The following is a 16,531-nucleotide window of genomic DNA, read 5'->3' as shown; positions in this document are numbered from 1 at the left end:
GATACATTGTAACAAACTATCAGAAACATGCAGCAGGACACCCTGGGAGTAGAAGAGGGCCACTGATTGGAGTTTTGTTGCTTAGTGTTTATACATTGAGTTTAAAGAGTAACCATAATTTCAAATAACTTTTCTGAATAAGCTGTCCAGCTGTGCGTGTACATGAGGCATAATACTAATTCTGACCATTATATGATGTGTATACTGCATTATCACCGGTTTTCCCCTTTCCTGGCTCTAATTTTCAATCCACTCTGTGCTGGGAGAGGAAACAAGCAGCTGTGATCTTTGCCATAGAACACACAGCACATAGAGAGGGATTCCTGCTCTTCATCATTTTTCGCATACAGAGCAAAAACTGCAGCAGCCTCAATGAAATTATACAGAACTGAGCTGTTTGGATGTGAACTAGCTTCGGGGGAGGTAAATGACTTGTTAGAAAGCTCAGCACAATCTTTCTATTTCTTCCTCAGCTTGTTTTGCTCTCCCTGCTCCTCACTCCTCCATCCCTCTCCCAATAGATAATAATGAGCAGTAAGCCTGCAATCTATCTTATCTGATTAAGACGGACTTGAATTGTCTTCTTTTCAGATGGATGACAAGTTCAGAAGGTGGGGGAGGGGGAAGAAGTGTCTGATAAGTGGAGAAAGAAGCCAATTTGTCTGATAATATATATTACAAAGTTTCTTATTGTTGGCTTTACTATTGATGTATGCAACCTTTGTGACAAAGTACAATTTCATTTTAATGTATACCCTACATGCATTAAGCTCATGAACTCCCCTAATGCTATGTCTACAGAGAGGGTTTGAAGCTCTGTAACAGAAAAACAAAAGATTGATCATTTAGAAATGTAAAAATTTCTGGGATTTGGAAATTTATGAGAAAGGGTACTGGCTACTATACATGTCACAAAAATTTCCTGTAAAATCACAAGCCAAGGCACAAGTTGAGTAACTTACCTGGTACTGATAGGACAGATGGAGAGCCCTCGGGCTTTCTTTTAACCGGGGAATCGCCCATCCACCATATTATTGTCAGAGGCTCTGGTGGTCCTACTGCCGCACAAGAAATGTTAAAGGAGGTATTTCTTAGCACAGCCATGTCCTTTGGCTCCAAGGTGAAATATGGGACACCTATGTAAAAAATAATAAAAATCAGACACCATTGTTCGCAATCATATGGGATCGGTGATCATTCTTAATGTTAGGAATTTTTGGGATCGGTGGGGGTTATTCCCAACATTAAAAGAGAAGTCAGATAATTGTCATACGGCGTTCCATGCTGCTGTGTGGCACATTTCTTTCCATATTCATTGATAAACTCTCCAGCCGTATGGCGACTGCAGTGAACCTATGATTAAGAACCCTTGTTTGGTTCAAAACGCGTAAGGTCTGCCTTACATATGGCGTTTTTTTAATGGAACTAATAAAATGGACGTTTTAACTTTACATTTCTTGTGATGGATACGGAGAAGGTGCTGGAGTTTTTCTAAACTACTTCCTACTGCAGTTAGGCGACACTAGGAGATATAAGTGAGGCTTATAACAATGCAGCCTGGAATTTTTCAGCAATTTTAAAACGGATATTCTTTTTAGTTTTAAAAATAATTATTGGAAATAGTCTTAAGAAATGACTATCCAGATGGTCATATTGTCTCACACAACGCTATCCGCCCAGCTTGTTTCCTCTCCCTGCTCCTCACTCCTCCATCCCTCTCCCAATAGAGTATAATGGGCAGTAAGCCTGCAGTCTCTCTTATACTACATGTATTCAATGGTTGCATCCAAGCTTGTGGACACAAAGGTTTACATCACATTTAATGAAAAGAAAAAAAGTAGGTCAGGCCCTCATTATCCATTATGTGCCTGCACAATGAAAAAAAAATGCTTACAGCAGCAATAACCCCAAATCATCTGTCTCCGAGATGGATATGGCGTCACTACATCCTCACACAGCAGCCCCTGCAGTGCTAGTTGGAGATAAAGACTGCAAAGTGGATGATAGATGGAGTTAAAGGAAAGGTATATGACGCGCCCCTGGGCCTTCTGTGTCGTGCGGCATCGCGCGCACGGGGGCTTACCCGGAGCCGGATCAGATGGGGGTAGTAGTCTCGTGGCGGTGACCCGGTCCGTGCCCAGGGAGTCAAACCAAGTGGCGAGTCTATTAGCAGTAGATGTTGTACGACTACGCCACCCGTTGAATGCAGCGAAAGAGCTGCCGCTGCAGGGCAGACCGCTGAGGCCGGTGGTAGGATTGTGCAGCGTGATAGTATCACCCCCAACGGGAGGGGTATGGCCTCAGGGCAGCCGACGTGGATGATGGGGGTAGCAGGAATCACTCAGAGACGATGCGGTGTAATTCAGGGTCTTTACTGGTGATAAAGATAGACCCTCCCGGAGTACTGGCTAGCGATCGGGGCCTGGTCAGTCCTTGAGCAGATGGGATCTCCCCTGGCCAGGCGGAGTTGTAGGCCTCCCAAACTGACTGTACTCTTCTGGCTACCTTGCTAGAGGCGGGTATAAGTAGCCCACGTCCCTGAGTGTACCGTGTGGTGCTCACCCGTATGGCCGGTGACTCGGGGCCTTCTAGTGGCGTCCGCTCCACGACGGCGGTGCTGGTCCCACGCGTGTGACCGTGCCTTTGGGTTTCTTGGCCAGAGGACCTGAAATCCCCTGCCGGGCGGTTTCTGCTGCTGGGTAAAGATTAGTCCCCACAGCCTCGGACTCCGGGTCCGGTGATAGCTTCTCAGTCAGGGCGAGCTCTGCAGCTGCCAGCCCCTGACTCCTTATAGCACTGCTCCCACAGAGCTCCTGATGTTCTTTTCCTAGATCTGCTTCTCTTCTCTGTCTCTACTACTTCTCTACTCCCTAACCCTGCCTCAGCCCTAGGTTTATATAGGGGAAGTTCTTCCCCTCCCAGGACTGGGCAGGAGGTGTGGCATGCACAGGATCCCTGACCAAGAGACCTCCCACCTGCTCTCAGACATAACATTGCTGTTACTGTGGAAACCAGAACCCTGGGGTGCCACATTCCCCCCTAGTGAAATTTAGTACTCCGGGACTAAACATATTTTTTAAACATAACAAGGTATAAACAATAATAGTACAATAAGAAAAACATATAAAGATGGTCACGGCGTGTCCGCAACCGGGTGCAGTTTTTGAAGAAAAGCAAGGTGTCCATTTCACCAAAACAGGGAGACGTAACCAGGTAGGGGTCTGTCCTGCCCCGAGTCCTTAACAGTCTTTAGTCCATTCCTAGATTACGCTCCAACCATGTACAAGGATTCCCGGTAAATCCACCAAGGACTCCTATAAATAACTAGAAACACATAATTATACACAAGCAACAAGAAAAACAGGTAACCACAAATAAAACAATTTATACACTTCAAATCCTCCAACGTGCGGGTAACTGGCCTCTAGTGGCCCTAGTGGACCTACGGAGCTGACTGTCTAGCTCTGAACTACAGGGTGTAGGAGCTGTCAAGGGTAAACTGGGCAGCTGTCTACTGGCTCTTTGGCTCACTAGGGGTACGGCAGGCTCACTATAAGCAGAGGGTTGATCCTCCTGTTCTGCTTGTGTGGAGTCTTCTGCCTCCTGGACCGGCTGCTCTTCCAGCTCTACCTGTTGTTCCGTAGGCACTTGGGATGCTGGTTGGAGGAACGTGAGGACGGGTACCACAACTGCACCATTGACTTGAGTCCAGGACCGAGGGAAGTCTCCGAGCACAGTACTAACCATATCTTCCCTTTCCTCTACGGGTCGATGGTCTTCTTGTTCCTCTTCAGGGTTCCGTAGCTGTTCAGGACACTTCTTCAGGTGATCCCGGGATACAATGGCTATGGTCTCCCCTCCGTCTTTACTGATGGTACAGACTTTCGGGTTCTCGTGGCTTGAGGGCAGTACGGTGTACGGGTCCTTCTCCCACTGGTCGTCCAACTTGTGGAGCCGTGTTTTCCTCTTCAAGACCTGCTCTCCGGGTACCAGGGGAACAGCGGGAGCATACTGGTTGTAAGTTTTCTCTTGTCTTTCCCTAGCCTGACAGAGACTTCGCTCCACGCTCTCCTGTACTTTCAGGTACTGCCGCTGCCTCTCTGTGTCCCAGTCTGCTTCTGGTGAAGTGTCCTCGGGTGTCAGGACTCCCATTTCCAGGTCAACAGGTAACTTACCAGGTCTCGCCCTCATTAGGTAAGCCGGGGTACAGTTGGTGGAACCTACCGGGATGTGGTTGTATAGGTCCACTAGATCGGGCAGCTTCTCAGGCCACAGACTGCGTTCTTCCAGGGGCAACGTTTTCAGGAGATCCATTGCCACCTGGTTCATTTTCTCACAAAGTCCATTAGTTTGCGGATGATAGGGTGTCGTCCTTATCTTCCGGCAGCCATACAGATTGCAGAATTCCTGGAAGACCTCCGCTTCAAAGGCAGGTCCCTGGTCCGTCAGCACTTGGTCCGGGTACCCGTGTGGACGGCAGAAGTGCTGCTGGAAGGCTCTAGCTGCTGTTTGAGCCGTTAAGTCCTTAACGGGGACGACAACCAAGAACCGGGAGTAATGATCCACAATGGTTAACGCGTAGACGTAGCCACTTCTGCTTGGGGTCAGTTTTACATGATCCAAGGCTACCAGTTCCAACGGCTGCCGGGTGACGATGGACTGCAGGGGAGTCTTCTGGCTGGCACGGTCCTTCCTTCTTAGGTTGCACGGGCCACAGTCTCTGCACCACCTCTCGATGGTTCCCCTCATGCCTACCCAGTGGAACCGCCCACGCAGCAGGAACTCCAGCTTCTTCCATCCGAAGTGTCCAGCCCCGTCGTGGTATGCCTCCATCACCATGGCTGCGTCTCTCCGTGGCACCACTACTTGCCAGATTAGTTCATGCGTCCGGGAGTTAACCATTCTGCGGCACAACTTCCCCTTGTAAAGGAACAGTCGACTCTTCTCAGCCCACAGTTGCTTGGCTTCCTCCGGAGCGTCTGGGTCAAGGCGAGCCTCTGGCCGAGTCAGCATCTCCTTTACCAGCCGGACGGCAGGGTCACTGTCTTGCGTTTCCTCCCAGTTGTAGTGAGGCAAGGGGTTAAATGTAGCGGCTTGCTTACTCCTTACCCGATGGGAATACTGGATAGTCCCATGACGGTGGAACGCGGGGAGTTCGACTTCTTCCAGTCCCTCTGGATCTTCTCCTACGTCCGGTAGGTTTGGCATCCTGGACAGGGCGTCCGCGTTGGTATTGGAGCGTCCTGCCCGGTATTTGATTGTGAACTCGTAGTTGGACAGACGGGCCATCCATCTCTGCTCTAGGGCACCGAGTCTTGCCGTGTCCAGGTGTGTCAACGGGTTGTTATCCGTGTACACGGTGAACCAGGAAGAAGCGAGGTAGTGCTTAAAGCGTTCGGTGACTGCCCACACCACTGCCAGGAACTCTAGCTTAAATGAGCTGTAATTCTCAGGGTTTCTTTCGGTGGGTCGCAGTTTTCGGCTAGCGTAAGCGATTACTCGTTCTTTCCCCTGCTGGATCTGGGACAGTACGGCTCCTAGCCCGATGTTACTTGCGTCGGTGTAGAGGATAAAGGGCTGGCTGTAATCAGGGTACGCCAGGATTTCATCCCCCGTGAGGGCCATCTTCAGCTGGCGGAAGGACTCTTCTTCTAACTTCTCCCATTTGAAGGGCGGCTTCTGGTTCTTGGCCTTCTGGGACTGGCCTATCAGGAGGTCCTGCATAGGAGCTGCCTTTTTGGTGAAACCGGGGATGAATCTGCGGTAATAGCCTACCAACCCGAGGAACTGCCGCACTTCCTTTACACTGGAGGGACTTGGCCATTCCTTAATTGCGGTGATCTTATCAGTAGAGATGAGCGGTGTTCGACTAGAACTGTTCGCCAATCTCAAATTCGAGCTGTTTTGGGCGGTGTTCGAGTTGTTCGACGAACCCGAACGATTTCCAAAAAATTCGGCTGTTCGAGGTTATGTTCGATAACTGTTCGTGCACCAAAAGCGTGTCCTGCATGTCTGGCGCTATTTAGAGCACCAATCATGCAGGGATTGTCTGCCACTCACTGTAATGCCACAGCCATGGTGGTTGTGGCATTACAGTGATTGCCCAAATCGATGGGAACAGTGCTCACAGTGAAACATGAAAAGCCGGCAATTCATCAGCGGCATACACCGGTACCCGACAATTTAGAACAGAAAGAATAGAGCTTCACACATAGATTAGATAGATAGAAACATGTCAGTCACATATATATGAAGTACAGTGACAGTGTTGCTTACTGTACTTGTCATTTAGTGTAAAGGATTTATCAAAAAAAATAATAGTGTTTTCATGCACCGTCTCTTTAAAAAAGCCGGCCGGCAATTCAGCATCTGTACCCAACAATTTAGAATAGAAGAAATAGAGAATCACACATAGATTAGATAGATAGAAACATGTCAGTCACATATATATGAAGTACAGTGACAGTGTTGCTTACTGTACTTGTCATTTAGTGTAAAGGATTTATCAAAAAAAATAATAGTGTTTTCATGCACCGTCTCTTTAAAAAAGCCGGCCGGCAATTCAGCAACTGTACCCGACAATTTAGAATAGAAGGAATAGAGAATCACACATAGATTAGATAGATAGAAACATGTCAGTCACATATATATGAAGTACAGTGACAGTGTTGATTACTGTACTTGTCATTTAGTGTTAAAATAAAGGATTTATTTAAAAAAAAATTGGCGTGGGGTTCCCCTTAATTTTAGTCTCTAGCGGAGGTTAAGCAGACTGCTGGGGCAGATGTTTGAAGCCTGGGAAGGGGGTAATACCCACGGAGCTTCCCAGGCTACTAATATCAGCCCCCAGCGGAATACCTAGCCTTTACTAGCTATTAAAATGGGGGACCCCCCCAAAAAATGACGTGGGGTCCCTCCTATTTTAATAGCTAGCAAAGGCTAGACAGACAGCTGGGGGCTGATATTAATAGCCCAGGAAGGGTGCCATGAATATTGGCCCCCTCCCAGGCTAGAAACACCAGCCGTCAGCCGCCCCAGAAATGGCGCATCCTTAGAATGCGCCAATTCTGGCACTTAGCCTCGCTCTTCCCACTGCCCTGTAGCGGTGGCAGTGGGGTAATAGGGTTGGGGTTGATGTCAGCTTATAATGCCAGCTGACATCAAGCCCAGGTTAGTAATGGAGAGGCGTCTATAAGACACCCCCATTACTAACCCCATAGTCAAAGTTAAAAGAAAACACAAACACCCAGAATAAAGTCCTTTAATTGAAATAAAGACACATTCCTTTATTGTTCTAAATTAAACCATACTTACCATCACGCCCATTCCTGCTGAAGCCAACGATCTCCTGCAATAAAAGAAAAATAATAAAGCAACCTCATCCTTACCTTTCCATGGTTCCCACGACAGCTTCAGCTCTGCTACATCGAGATAACAGGCTGGACCGCAGCAGAACGCTGCCATCCAGCCTGTCATCCCGCAGACACTGAGAAGCGCAGGCATTCTTGCGCTCTGCAGTGTCTGGCTGTGACGGCATCCAGATGAGCCGAGGTCATGTCCAATTAACTCGGCGCACCTCATGCACGTCACTGACAGCGTGGGAGAATTCTCCTGCACTCAGCACTTCAGCGTGAGAATTCTCCCACGCTGTCAGTGACGTACATGAGGTCAGCTGAGTTCATTGGACATGAATGAGCTCACCTCATGCACGTCACTGACAGCGTGGGAAAATTCTCCTGCACTCAGCGCTTCAGCGTGAGAATTTTCCCACGCTGTCAGTGACGTGCATGAGGTGAGCTCATTCATGTCCAATGAACTCAGCTGACCTCATGTACGTCACTGACAGCGTGGGAGAATTCTCACGCTGAAGTGCTGAGTGCAGGAGAATTCTCCCACGCTGTCAGTGACGTGCATGAGGTGAGCCGAGTTCATTGGACATGAACTTGTCTCATCTTTATGCCGTCACAGCCAGACACTGCAGAGCGCAAGCAAGCCTGCGCTTCTCAGTGTCCGCGGGATGACAGGCTGGATGGCAGCTTTCTGCTGCGGTCCAGCCTGTCATCTCGATGTAGCAGAGCTGAAGCTGTCCTGGGAACCATGGAAAGGTAAGGATGATGTTGGTTTATTATTTTACTTTTATTGCAGAAGACATTGGCTTCAGCTGGAATGGGCGTGATGGTAAGTATGGTTTAATTTAGAACAATAAAGAATTGTGTGTTTATTTCAATTAAAGGACTTTATTCTGGGTGTTTGTGTTTTTTTAAATACTTTACTAGAAATTCATGGTGGTCATGTCTAATATTGGCGTGACCCCATCAATTTCGGGCTTAGGGCCAGCTGATAATGCCAAGCTGGCCTTAACCCCTTTATTACCCAGTGAGCCACCGCACCAGGGCCCTGGATGAGTTGGGTACAGCGCCAGAAGATGGCGCTTCTATGAACGCGCCATTTTCTGGGGCGGCTGCGGACTGCAATTTGCAGCGGGTGGGGCCCAGAAAGCTTGGGCCTCCCTGCGCTGCGGATTCCAGCTCCCAGCTGCCTAGTTGTACCTGGCTGGGCACAAAAATAGGGCGAAGCCCCACGCATTTTTTTTTTAAATTATTTCATGAAATTCATGGAATAATTAAGAAAAAAAGGGCTTCCCTATATTGTTGTGTCCAACCAGGTACAAATAGGCAGCTGGTGGTTGGGGGCAGCCCGTTCCTGCCTGCTGTACCTGACTGGACACAAATATAGGGCGAAGCCCCACGTCAATTTTTTTTAAATTATTTCAGGAAATTCATGAAATAATGAAAAAAAAATTGATGTGGGGCTTCGCCCTATATTTGTGTCCAGTCAGGTACAGCAGGCAGGAACGGGCTGCTCCCAACCACCAGCTGCCTATTTGTACCTAGCCGGACACAACAATATAGGGAAGCCCTTTTTTTCTTAATTATTCCATGAATTTCATGAATCTAAAAAAAAAATGCGTGGAGCTACGCCCTATTTTTGTGTCCAGCCAGGTACAACTAGGCAGCTGGGGGCTGGAATCTGCAGCGCAGGGAGGCCCAAGCTTTCTGGGCCCCACCCGCTGCAAATTGCAGTCCGCAGCCGCCCCGGAAAATGGCGCGTTCATAGAAGCGCCATCTTCTGGCGCTGTACCCAACTCATCCAGGGCCCTGGTGCGGTGGCTCACTGGGTAATAAAGGGGTTAAGGCCAGCTTGGCATTATCAGCTGGCCCTAAGCCCGAAATTCATGGGGTCACGCCAATATTAGACATGACCACCATGAATTTCTAGTAAAGTATTTAAAAAAAACACAACACCCAGAAAAAAGTCCTTTAATTGAAATAAACACACAATTCTTTATTGTTCTAAATTAAACCATACTTACCATCACGCCCATTCCAGCTGAAGCCAACGATCTCCTGCAATAAAAGAAAAATAATAAAGCAACCTCATCCTTACCTTTCCATGGCTCCCACGACAGCTTCAGCTCTGCTACATCGAGATGACAGGCTGGACCGCAGCAGAACGCTGCCATCCAGCCTGTCATCCCGCAGACACTGAGAAGCGCAGGCTTGCTTGCGCTACTCAGTGTCTGGCTGTGACGGCATCCAGATGAGCCGAGGTCATGTCCAATGAACTCGGCGCACCTCATGCACGTCACTGACAGCGTGGGAAAATTCTCACGCTGAAGCGCTGAGTGCAGGAGAATTTTCCCACCCTGTCAGTGACGTACATGAGGTGAGCTGAGTTCATTGTCGGCTCATCTGGATGCCGTCACAGTCAGACACTGAGGAGCGCAAGCATGCCTGCGCTTCTCAGTGTCCGCGGGATGACAGGCTGGATGGCAGCGTTCTGCTGCGGTCCAGCCTGTCATCTCGATGTAGCAGAGCTGGAGCTGTCCTGGGAACCATGGAAAGGTAAGGATGAGGTTGCTTTATTATTTTTCTTTTATTGCAGGAGATCGTTGGCTTCAGCTGGAATGGGCGTGATGGTAAGTATGGTTTAATTTAGAACAATAAAGAATTGTGTCTTTATTTCAATTAAAGGACTTTATTCTGGGTGTTTGTGTTTTTTTTTTAACTTTGACTATGGGGTTAGTAATGGGGGTGTCTTATAGACGCCTCTCCATTACTAACCTGGGCTTGATGTCAGCTGGCATTATAAGCTGACATCAACCCCAACCCTATTACCCCCTGCCACCGCACCAGGGCAGCGTGGAAGAGCGAGGCTAAGTGCCAGAATTGGCGCATCCTATGGATGCGCCATTTCTGGGGCGGCTGACGGCTGGTGTTTCTAGCCTGGGAGGGGGCCAATATTCATGGCTCCCTTCCTGGGCTATTAATATCAGCCCCCAGCTGTCTGCCTAGCCTTTGCTAGCTATTAAATTAGGGGGGACCCCACGTCATTTTTTTTGGGGGGGTCCTCCATTTTAATAGCTAGTAAAGGCTAGGTATTCAGCTGGGGGCTGATATTAGTAGCCTGGGAAGCTCCGTGGGTATTACCCCCTTCCCAGGCTTCAAACATCTGCCCCAGCCGTCTGCTTAACCTCCGCTAGAGACTAAAATTACGGGGAATCCCACGCCAATTTTTTTTAATAATAAATCCTTTATTTTAATACTAAATGACAAGTACAGTAACCAACACTATCACTGTACTTATTATATATGTGACTGACATGTTTCTATCTATCTAATCTATGTGTGAAGCTCTATTCTGTCTGTTATAAATTGTAGGGTACAGATGCTGAATTGCCGGCCGGCTTTCTTAAAGAGACGGTGCATGAAAACACTATTATTTTTTTTGATAAATCCTTTACACTAAATGACAATTACAGTAAGCAACACTGTCACTGTACTTCATATATATGTGACTGACATGTTTCTATCTATCTAATCTATGTGTGATTCTCTATTCCTTTTATTCTAAATTGTCGGGTACAGATGCTGAATTGCCGGCCGGCTTTCTTAAAGAGACGGTGCATGAAAACACTATTATTTTTTTTAATAAATCCTTTGCAGTAAATGACAAGTACAGTAAGCAACACTGTCACTGTACTTCATATATATGTGACTGACATGTTTCTATCTATCTAATCTATGTGTGATGCTCTATTCCTTCATGTCTAAATTGTCGGGTACCGGTGTATGCCGCTGCTGAATTGCCGGCCGGCTTTTTTAAAGAAAGCGTCTTCTGAGCAGTTTGTCAGCTTTTGGACACCTTTGAAGGTGTTTTCTATGTGTTCCTATGTGTTTTTGTTTGCCTGCCATTGGTTTTAACGGTGTTCGACGGTGTTCTAAGGTGTTCGACGAACAGTTCGACGAACAGTTCCTCGAACATCCCGGTGTTCGACGAACCGAACCGAACCCGAACACTACGGGGGTGGCTCAACACTACTTATCAGGGTCGGGAGCCACTCCGTCAGCGCTCACCACGTGTCCCAGGTACTGCACCTTTGGTTTCAAGAGGTGACACTTGGAGGGTTTTACCTTTAAGCCGTAGCTTGCCAGAGCTTCGAACACTTCCGCCAGGTGTTTCAGGTGGTCCTCATAAGTCTTGGAATATACGATGACATCGTCCAGGTACAACAGGACCGTCTCGAAGTTTCTGTGGCCCAGACAGCACTCCATTAATCGTTGGAAGGTTCCCGGTGCGTTGCAGAGTCCGAACGGCATGCAGGTAAACTCGCTAAGTCCCATCGGGGTGGTGAATGCGGTCTTCTCCCGGTCCGCCTCTGCTACAGGAACCTGCCAGTACCCGCTAGTGAGATCCAAGGTAGAGAAGAAGTTAGCAGATCTTAAAGCAGCCAAAGACTCCTCTATCCTTGGTAAGGGGTACGCATCCTTGTGTGTGATACGGTTAATTTTCCGGTAATCTACACACATCCTCATGGTGTTGTCTTTCTTTTTGACTAAGACTAGTGGAGCTGCCCAGGGGCTACAGCTATCCCTGATCACCCCAGCCTCCTTCATGTCCCTAAGCATCCCCTTGGCGTGTTGGTAGTGTGCAGGGGGTACGGGTCGATACCTCTCTTTTATGGGAAGATGGTCTCCCGTGGGGATGTGGTGTTCTACCCCTTTGACTCGCCCGAAGTCTAACGGGTGTTTACTAAACACTCTCTCGTACTCTTGAACCACCCGATAGACTCCCTGTTTCTGGTGTGAGGGAGTGGAGTCAGTACCCAAATGTAGTTGCTGACACCAGTCCTCCATTGTTTCCTTAGAGCCGTTACCTTCCTCCGGGGAAGATGGAGGCAAGGGCTCCACGGACTGTATGGAATTTTGATTGATGGTATACAATTTGGCTAGCGTGGCATACCGGGGCAGGTACACTTCCCTCTTCCCGATATTTATTATGCGAACGGGCACCCTCCCATGGCGTACATTGACCACCCCCCGTGCTGTCAAAATGGTGGGCCTACTGTCTGAGTAAACTGGTTCTACCATTGCCTGGTAATCTCTACCTCTCAGACCAATAGCTGCCCGGCACCAAATCATCATTTCACTTTTTGGGGGCATGGCAATAGGGAAAGGGTCACACATTCTTACGCTACCAATCTCACCACCGGAGAGTTCTATCTGTTGCCGTCGCATCAGTGCCCGGATCTCTTTCTGGAGCACTCGCTGCTGGCCGGAGCTGGCGTTCTTGGCAGCCTGTTGTAAAAGGAAAATCACCTCTGCAAGACAATTTTCAATTACATTAGTTCCTAGAGTTATCTTTGGGTGACTCTCGTGTTTATCAATGTCTACAATGATCAGTCCCTGTGCTGCCAGTTCGACTCTACCGATTTTAATGGTCACCTCTTTAAATCCAATCTGTGGCACGGGCTGACCATTGCTGGCGATGATACTCAAGTCGTCGTCAGGGTAGCGGGTGATATCCGAGTCATTCCAGTACTGCTTGAAGAGCACGTACGGGATAGTGGTGACCTGTGACCCGGTGTCCAATAGGGCACTCATAGGGATGCCATCCAGTACCACAGGCAAGACTGGACGTCCTCCCACATATCTGTCGCGCCAGTTCGATGGGCCTGATGATCTTTTTTCTGGGGGTTGGCCCTCTACCCCAGGTTGTGCCAGTTTAAAGGACAGTACCTTGCCATATGTCCGGGTTGATTGCAGCGGCGGCAGATGGGTTGTCCGTCCTCGTTGTATCGGTCGCTGGGTCTTCCTCTGGCCGGTGGGGTCCTCCTTGGTCGACGCCATGGGATGTCCTCCGGTCTGGATGCCAGCTGGATCTTCCCTGGAGTGGAAACCTGTAAAGACTGCACAGTTCGGGTTAGCGCAGCAACGCTTTTAGCTAGCTCTTGGACCTGATGGTGCAGGTCTGGAGCCGGGTCATTGTTCAAAGCCTGCGCATCAGCTCCCACAGGCCCTGCCGACAAGGGCGCCGCCTCCTGGTGGTAAGTGGTAGTGGGGCGTCTGTGGGTCACAACGCCACCTGGTGCTGGTTCTCGGAGCACCCGGATGGCTCTGTCCTTGAACTGTGCAAATCCCAGATGAGGGTCCTGTAAGGCCATTGCCCGCAAGTGGGTTCGGTGGGCATTGCAATATAAACCCTCTATAAATTGTTCAGTCAACAGCCTGTCCTCGTCTCCCACGCCGTCAGGGTCGGTCTGCTTAATGGCTCTCAGGGCCTCTTGTAGGTTCAGGGCATAGTCCCTTATACTCTCATGTGCCCGCTGTTTGCACCCGTAGAATCTAAGCTTGATCTCGGCTGAGGTGCGGGTATCAAAGGTGTCCCTCAGCCGGGTTAGTATCTCTGCGACAGTCCTCCTCCCAGGTGGCCAGGACTTTACCTCCCTTTGGGCTGCCCCGGTTAATTGGGCCACCAGGATGCTCACTTTTTGCTCCTCTGTGAGGGGATACACCTGGAAGAGGCTATCCAGCTTTTCTCTAAAGTCATGCAGGGTATGTGACTCCCCTGAGTACTGGGGTAGCCAGGCTGCCCCCGGGATATAGGGCATGGTGAAAGGCATGACCGCAACAGCGGTGGCGCTGGCGGGGGTTGAAGCGGTGAAGCTCTCCTCCGTATCCGACATCCTTCTCCCCCCTAGTGGACCGTGGCCTACCTTGCGATGATCCTCTTCCGTAGGCCGCGGCTCCGCAGTGGATCGTCAGGGTTGAGGACCTTCCGTCGCGCTCCTGTGACGTCGGCGTCTGCTGGGCTCCTTCCAGGACCTTACGCAACGTCCGGACGTGAGGCGGGGCTTCAGTTTCTCGCGCGCTTTCGGAGTCCACGCCCCTCTTCTTCCCGCGCGGCGTCCTCAAGATGGCGTCCAATGGCGGGAAAACTCCACGGCTGGCGGGAAGAAGGCCGAAGATGGCGCCGAATGGCGGGAAAACTCCACCGATGGCGGGAAGGAAGCGGAAGATGGCGCCGGATGGCGGGAATCTTCACCACAGGTAAGTTTGAACAGTCTTTTTCAGGCACGCAGTACCCGGTGGTTGCGGGCACGATGATCCTGCCGACTACGCCAAAGTTGACGCGCCCCTGGGCCTTCTGTGTCGTGCGGCATCGCGCGCACGGGGGCTTACCCAGAGCCGGATCAGATGGGGGTAGTAGTCTCGTGGCGGTGACCCGGTCCGTGCCCAGGGAGTCAAACCAAGTGGCGAGTCTATTAGCAGTAGATGTTGTACGACTACGCCACCCGTTGAATGCAGCGAAGGAGCTGCCGCTGCAGGGCAGACCGCTGAGGCCGGTGGTAGGATTGTGCAGCGTGATAGTATCACCCCCAACGGGAGGGGTATGGCCTCAGGGCAGCCGACGTGGATGATGGGGGTAGCAGGAATCACTCAGAGACGATGCGGTGTAATTCAGGGTCTTTACTGGTGATAAAGATAGACCCTCCCGGAGTACTGGCTAGCGATCGGGGCCTGGTCAGTCCTTGAGCAGATGGGATCTCCCCTGGCCAGGCGGAGTTGTAGGCCTCCCAAACTGACTGTACTCTTCTGGCTACCTTGCTAGAGGCGGGTATAAGTAGCACACGTCCCTGAGTGTACCGTGTGGTGCTCACCCGTATGGCCGGTGACTCGGGGCCTTCTAGTGGCGTCCGCTCCACGATGGCGGTGCTGGTCCCACGCGTGTGACCGTGCCTTCGGGTTTCTTGGCCAGAGGACCTGAAATCCCCTGCCGGGCGGTTTCTGCTGCTGGGTAAAGATTAGTCCCCACAGCCTCGGACTCCGGGTCCGGTGATAGCTTCTCAGTCAGGGCGAGCTCTGCAGCTGCCAGCCCCTGACTCCTTATAGCACTGCTCCCACAGAGCTCCTGATGTTCTTTTCCTAGATCTGCTTCTCTTCTCTGTCTCTACTTCTTCTCTACTCCCTAACCCTGCCTCAGCCCTAGGTTTATATAGGGGAAGTTCTTCCCCTCCCAGGACTGGGCAGGAGGTGTGGCATGCACAGGATCCCTGACCAAGAGACCTCCCACCTGCTCTCAGACATAACATTGCTGTTACTGTGGAAACCAGACCCCTGAGGTGCCACATATATAAAAGCAGTATGTTGTGTGGGAGGAAAAAAAGATGGATGGAGTCAGCAGGAGAGAGGATAGATAAATGGAGGAAGATGATGATAACACATGGTGAGGGACCATGCTGAAGGTGAGGGTGATTGAGCTGATTGATATGACTGGGCTCTAGGGACGGTTTGCATTTTTGCGAGGTGCAGTTGTTTGGAAAGCTATAGGAAGGCTGCTAAAGTTTAAAATGGATTCCCGGGATTCAGGTCTGACTCATAGGTAATAAACCTGCACATATGCCCTTGCTCCGATAAGTAAATGACGGAATAAAGGTGAAGAATCAATTTCCAGAATACTTTCTTAGTAAAACTCTGGGAAGTGCAATACTTGAAAAGTGAGATCTTTCTCATCAGCTCAGAGAGGTTTCATAAGATTTATTGTGGACTTGATAATGGGAGTCGAGGAGTCATTGGGGTAATCTTCATGTTCGTTTCAGACTTGCTGAATGTACATATTGATGTCAATGGAAGTACGGGGTCAAAAGAGGAATGGGGGCAACAAGAATCATCTGCCCGATGACCAATTTAGTTTTCACATCGCTTCTACCACTGGTGAATCCTGATAAGGCTGTGTGCCCACAATGCGTTTTTTAAGCATTTCCGCAGCAGCAAAAATGCTGCAGAAACACTTAAAAAACGCTGGGTAGAAGGTCTGCCATGTTCCCCTATGATAATCCGCATGTGCTGTGCACATGCTGTGGAAATTTCCACTGCGGATTATCATTGCGGAAAAAAACGCAGCACTACCTTATTATTTTGCGGAAGTGCTGCATTTTCGCCGCCATTGACTTGCATTGGAACGCATGGAATCCGCATCACTGCATCTGTAGATGCGGAATCCAAGCGTTTCAATGTGCGGATGGTACCCGGGTGTGGAGGAGAGGAGATTCTCCTCCGGACCCGGGTACCATAGAAACTGTAAAAAAAAGAATAAAATAAAAAATAAATGTTATATTTACCTTCTGATGGCCACCGATGCGCTCGTCTTCACTTGCCAGCAGATCGCGGTGGACTGAAGGACCTGCGCT

The 16,531-nt window shown here is 49.6% G+C and overlaps 1 protein-coding gene across 1 annotated transcript in view; it reads right to left on the bottom strand.

The window, feature by feature from the left end:
- Positions 1–16,531, bottom strand: part of TYRO3 (TYRO3 protein tyrosine kinase) — a 200,594-nt gene that overhangs the window by 123,281 nt on the left and 60,782 nt on the right. The window contains exon 4 of the mRNA XM_073638814.1: positions 963–1,136. Within this exon, the coding sequence (XP_073494915.1) occupies positions 963–1,136 (174 nt within the window). The remainder of the gene's footprint in view (positions 1–962; positions 1,137–16,531) is intronic.

Source organism: Phyllobates terribilis, unplaced genomic scaffold (genome assembly GCF_046119375.1).
Source record: "Phyllobates terribilis strain yellow unplaced genomic scaffold, ASM4611937v1 Scaffold_7__3_contigs__length_470593459, whole genome shotgun sequence".
Classification (NCBI taxonomy): Eukaryota; Metazoa; Chordata; class Amphibia; order Anura; family Dendrobatidae; genus Phyllobates; species Phyllobates terribilis.
This window is presented reverse-complemented; position numbering and strand designations above follow the sequence as displayed.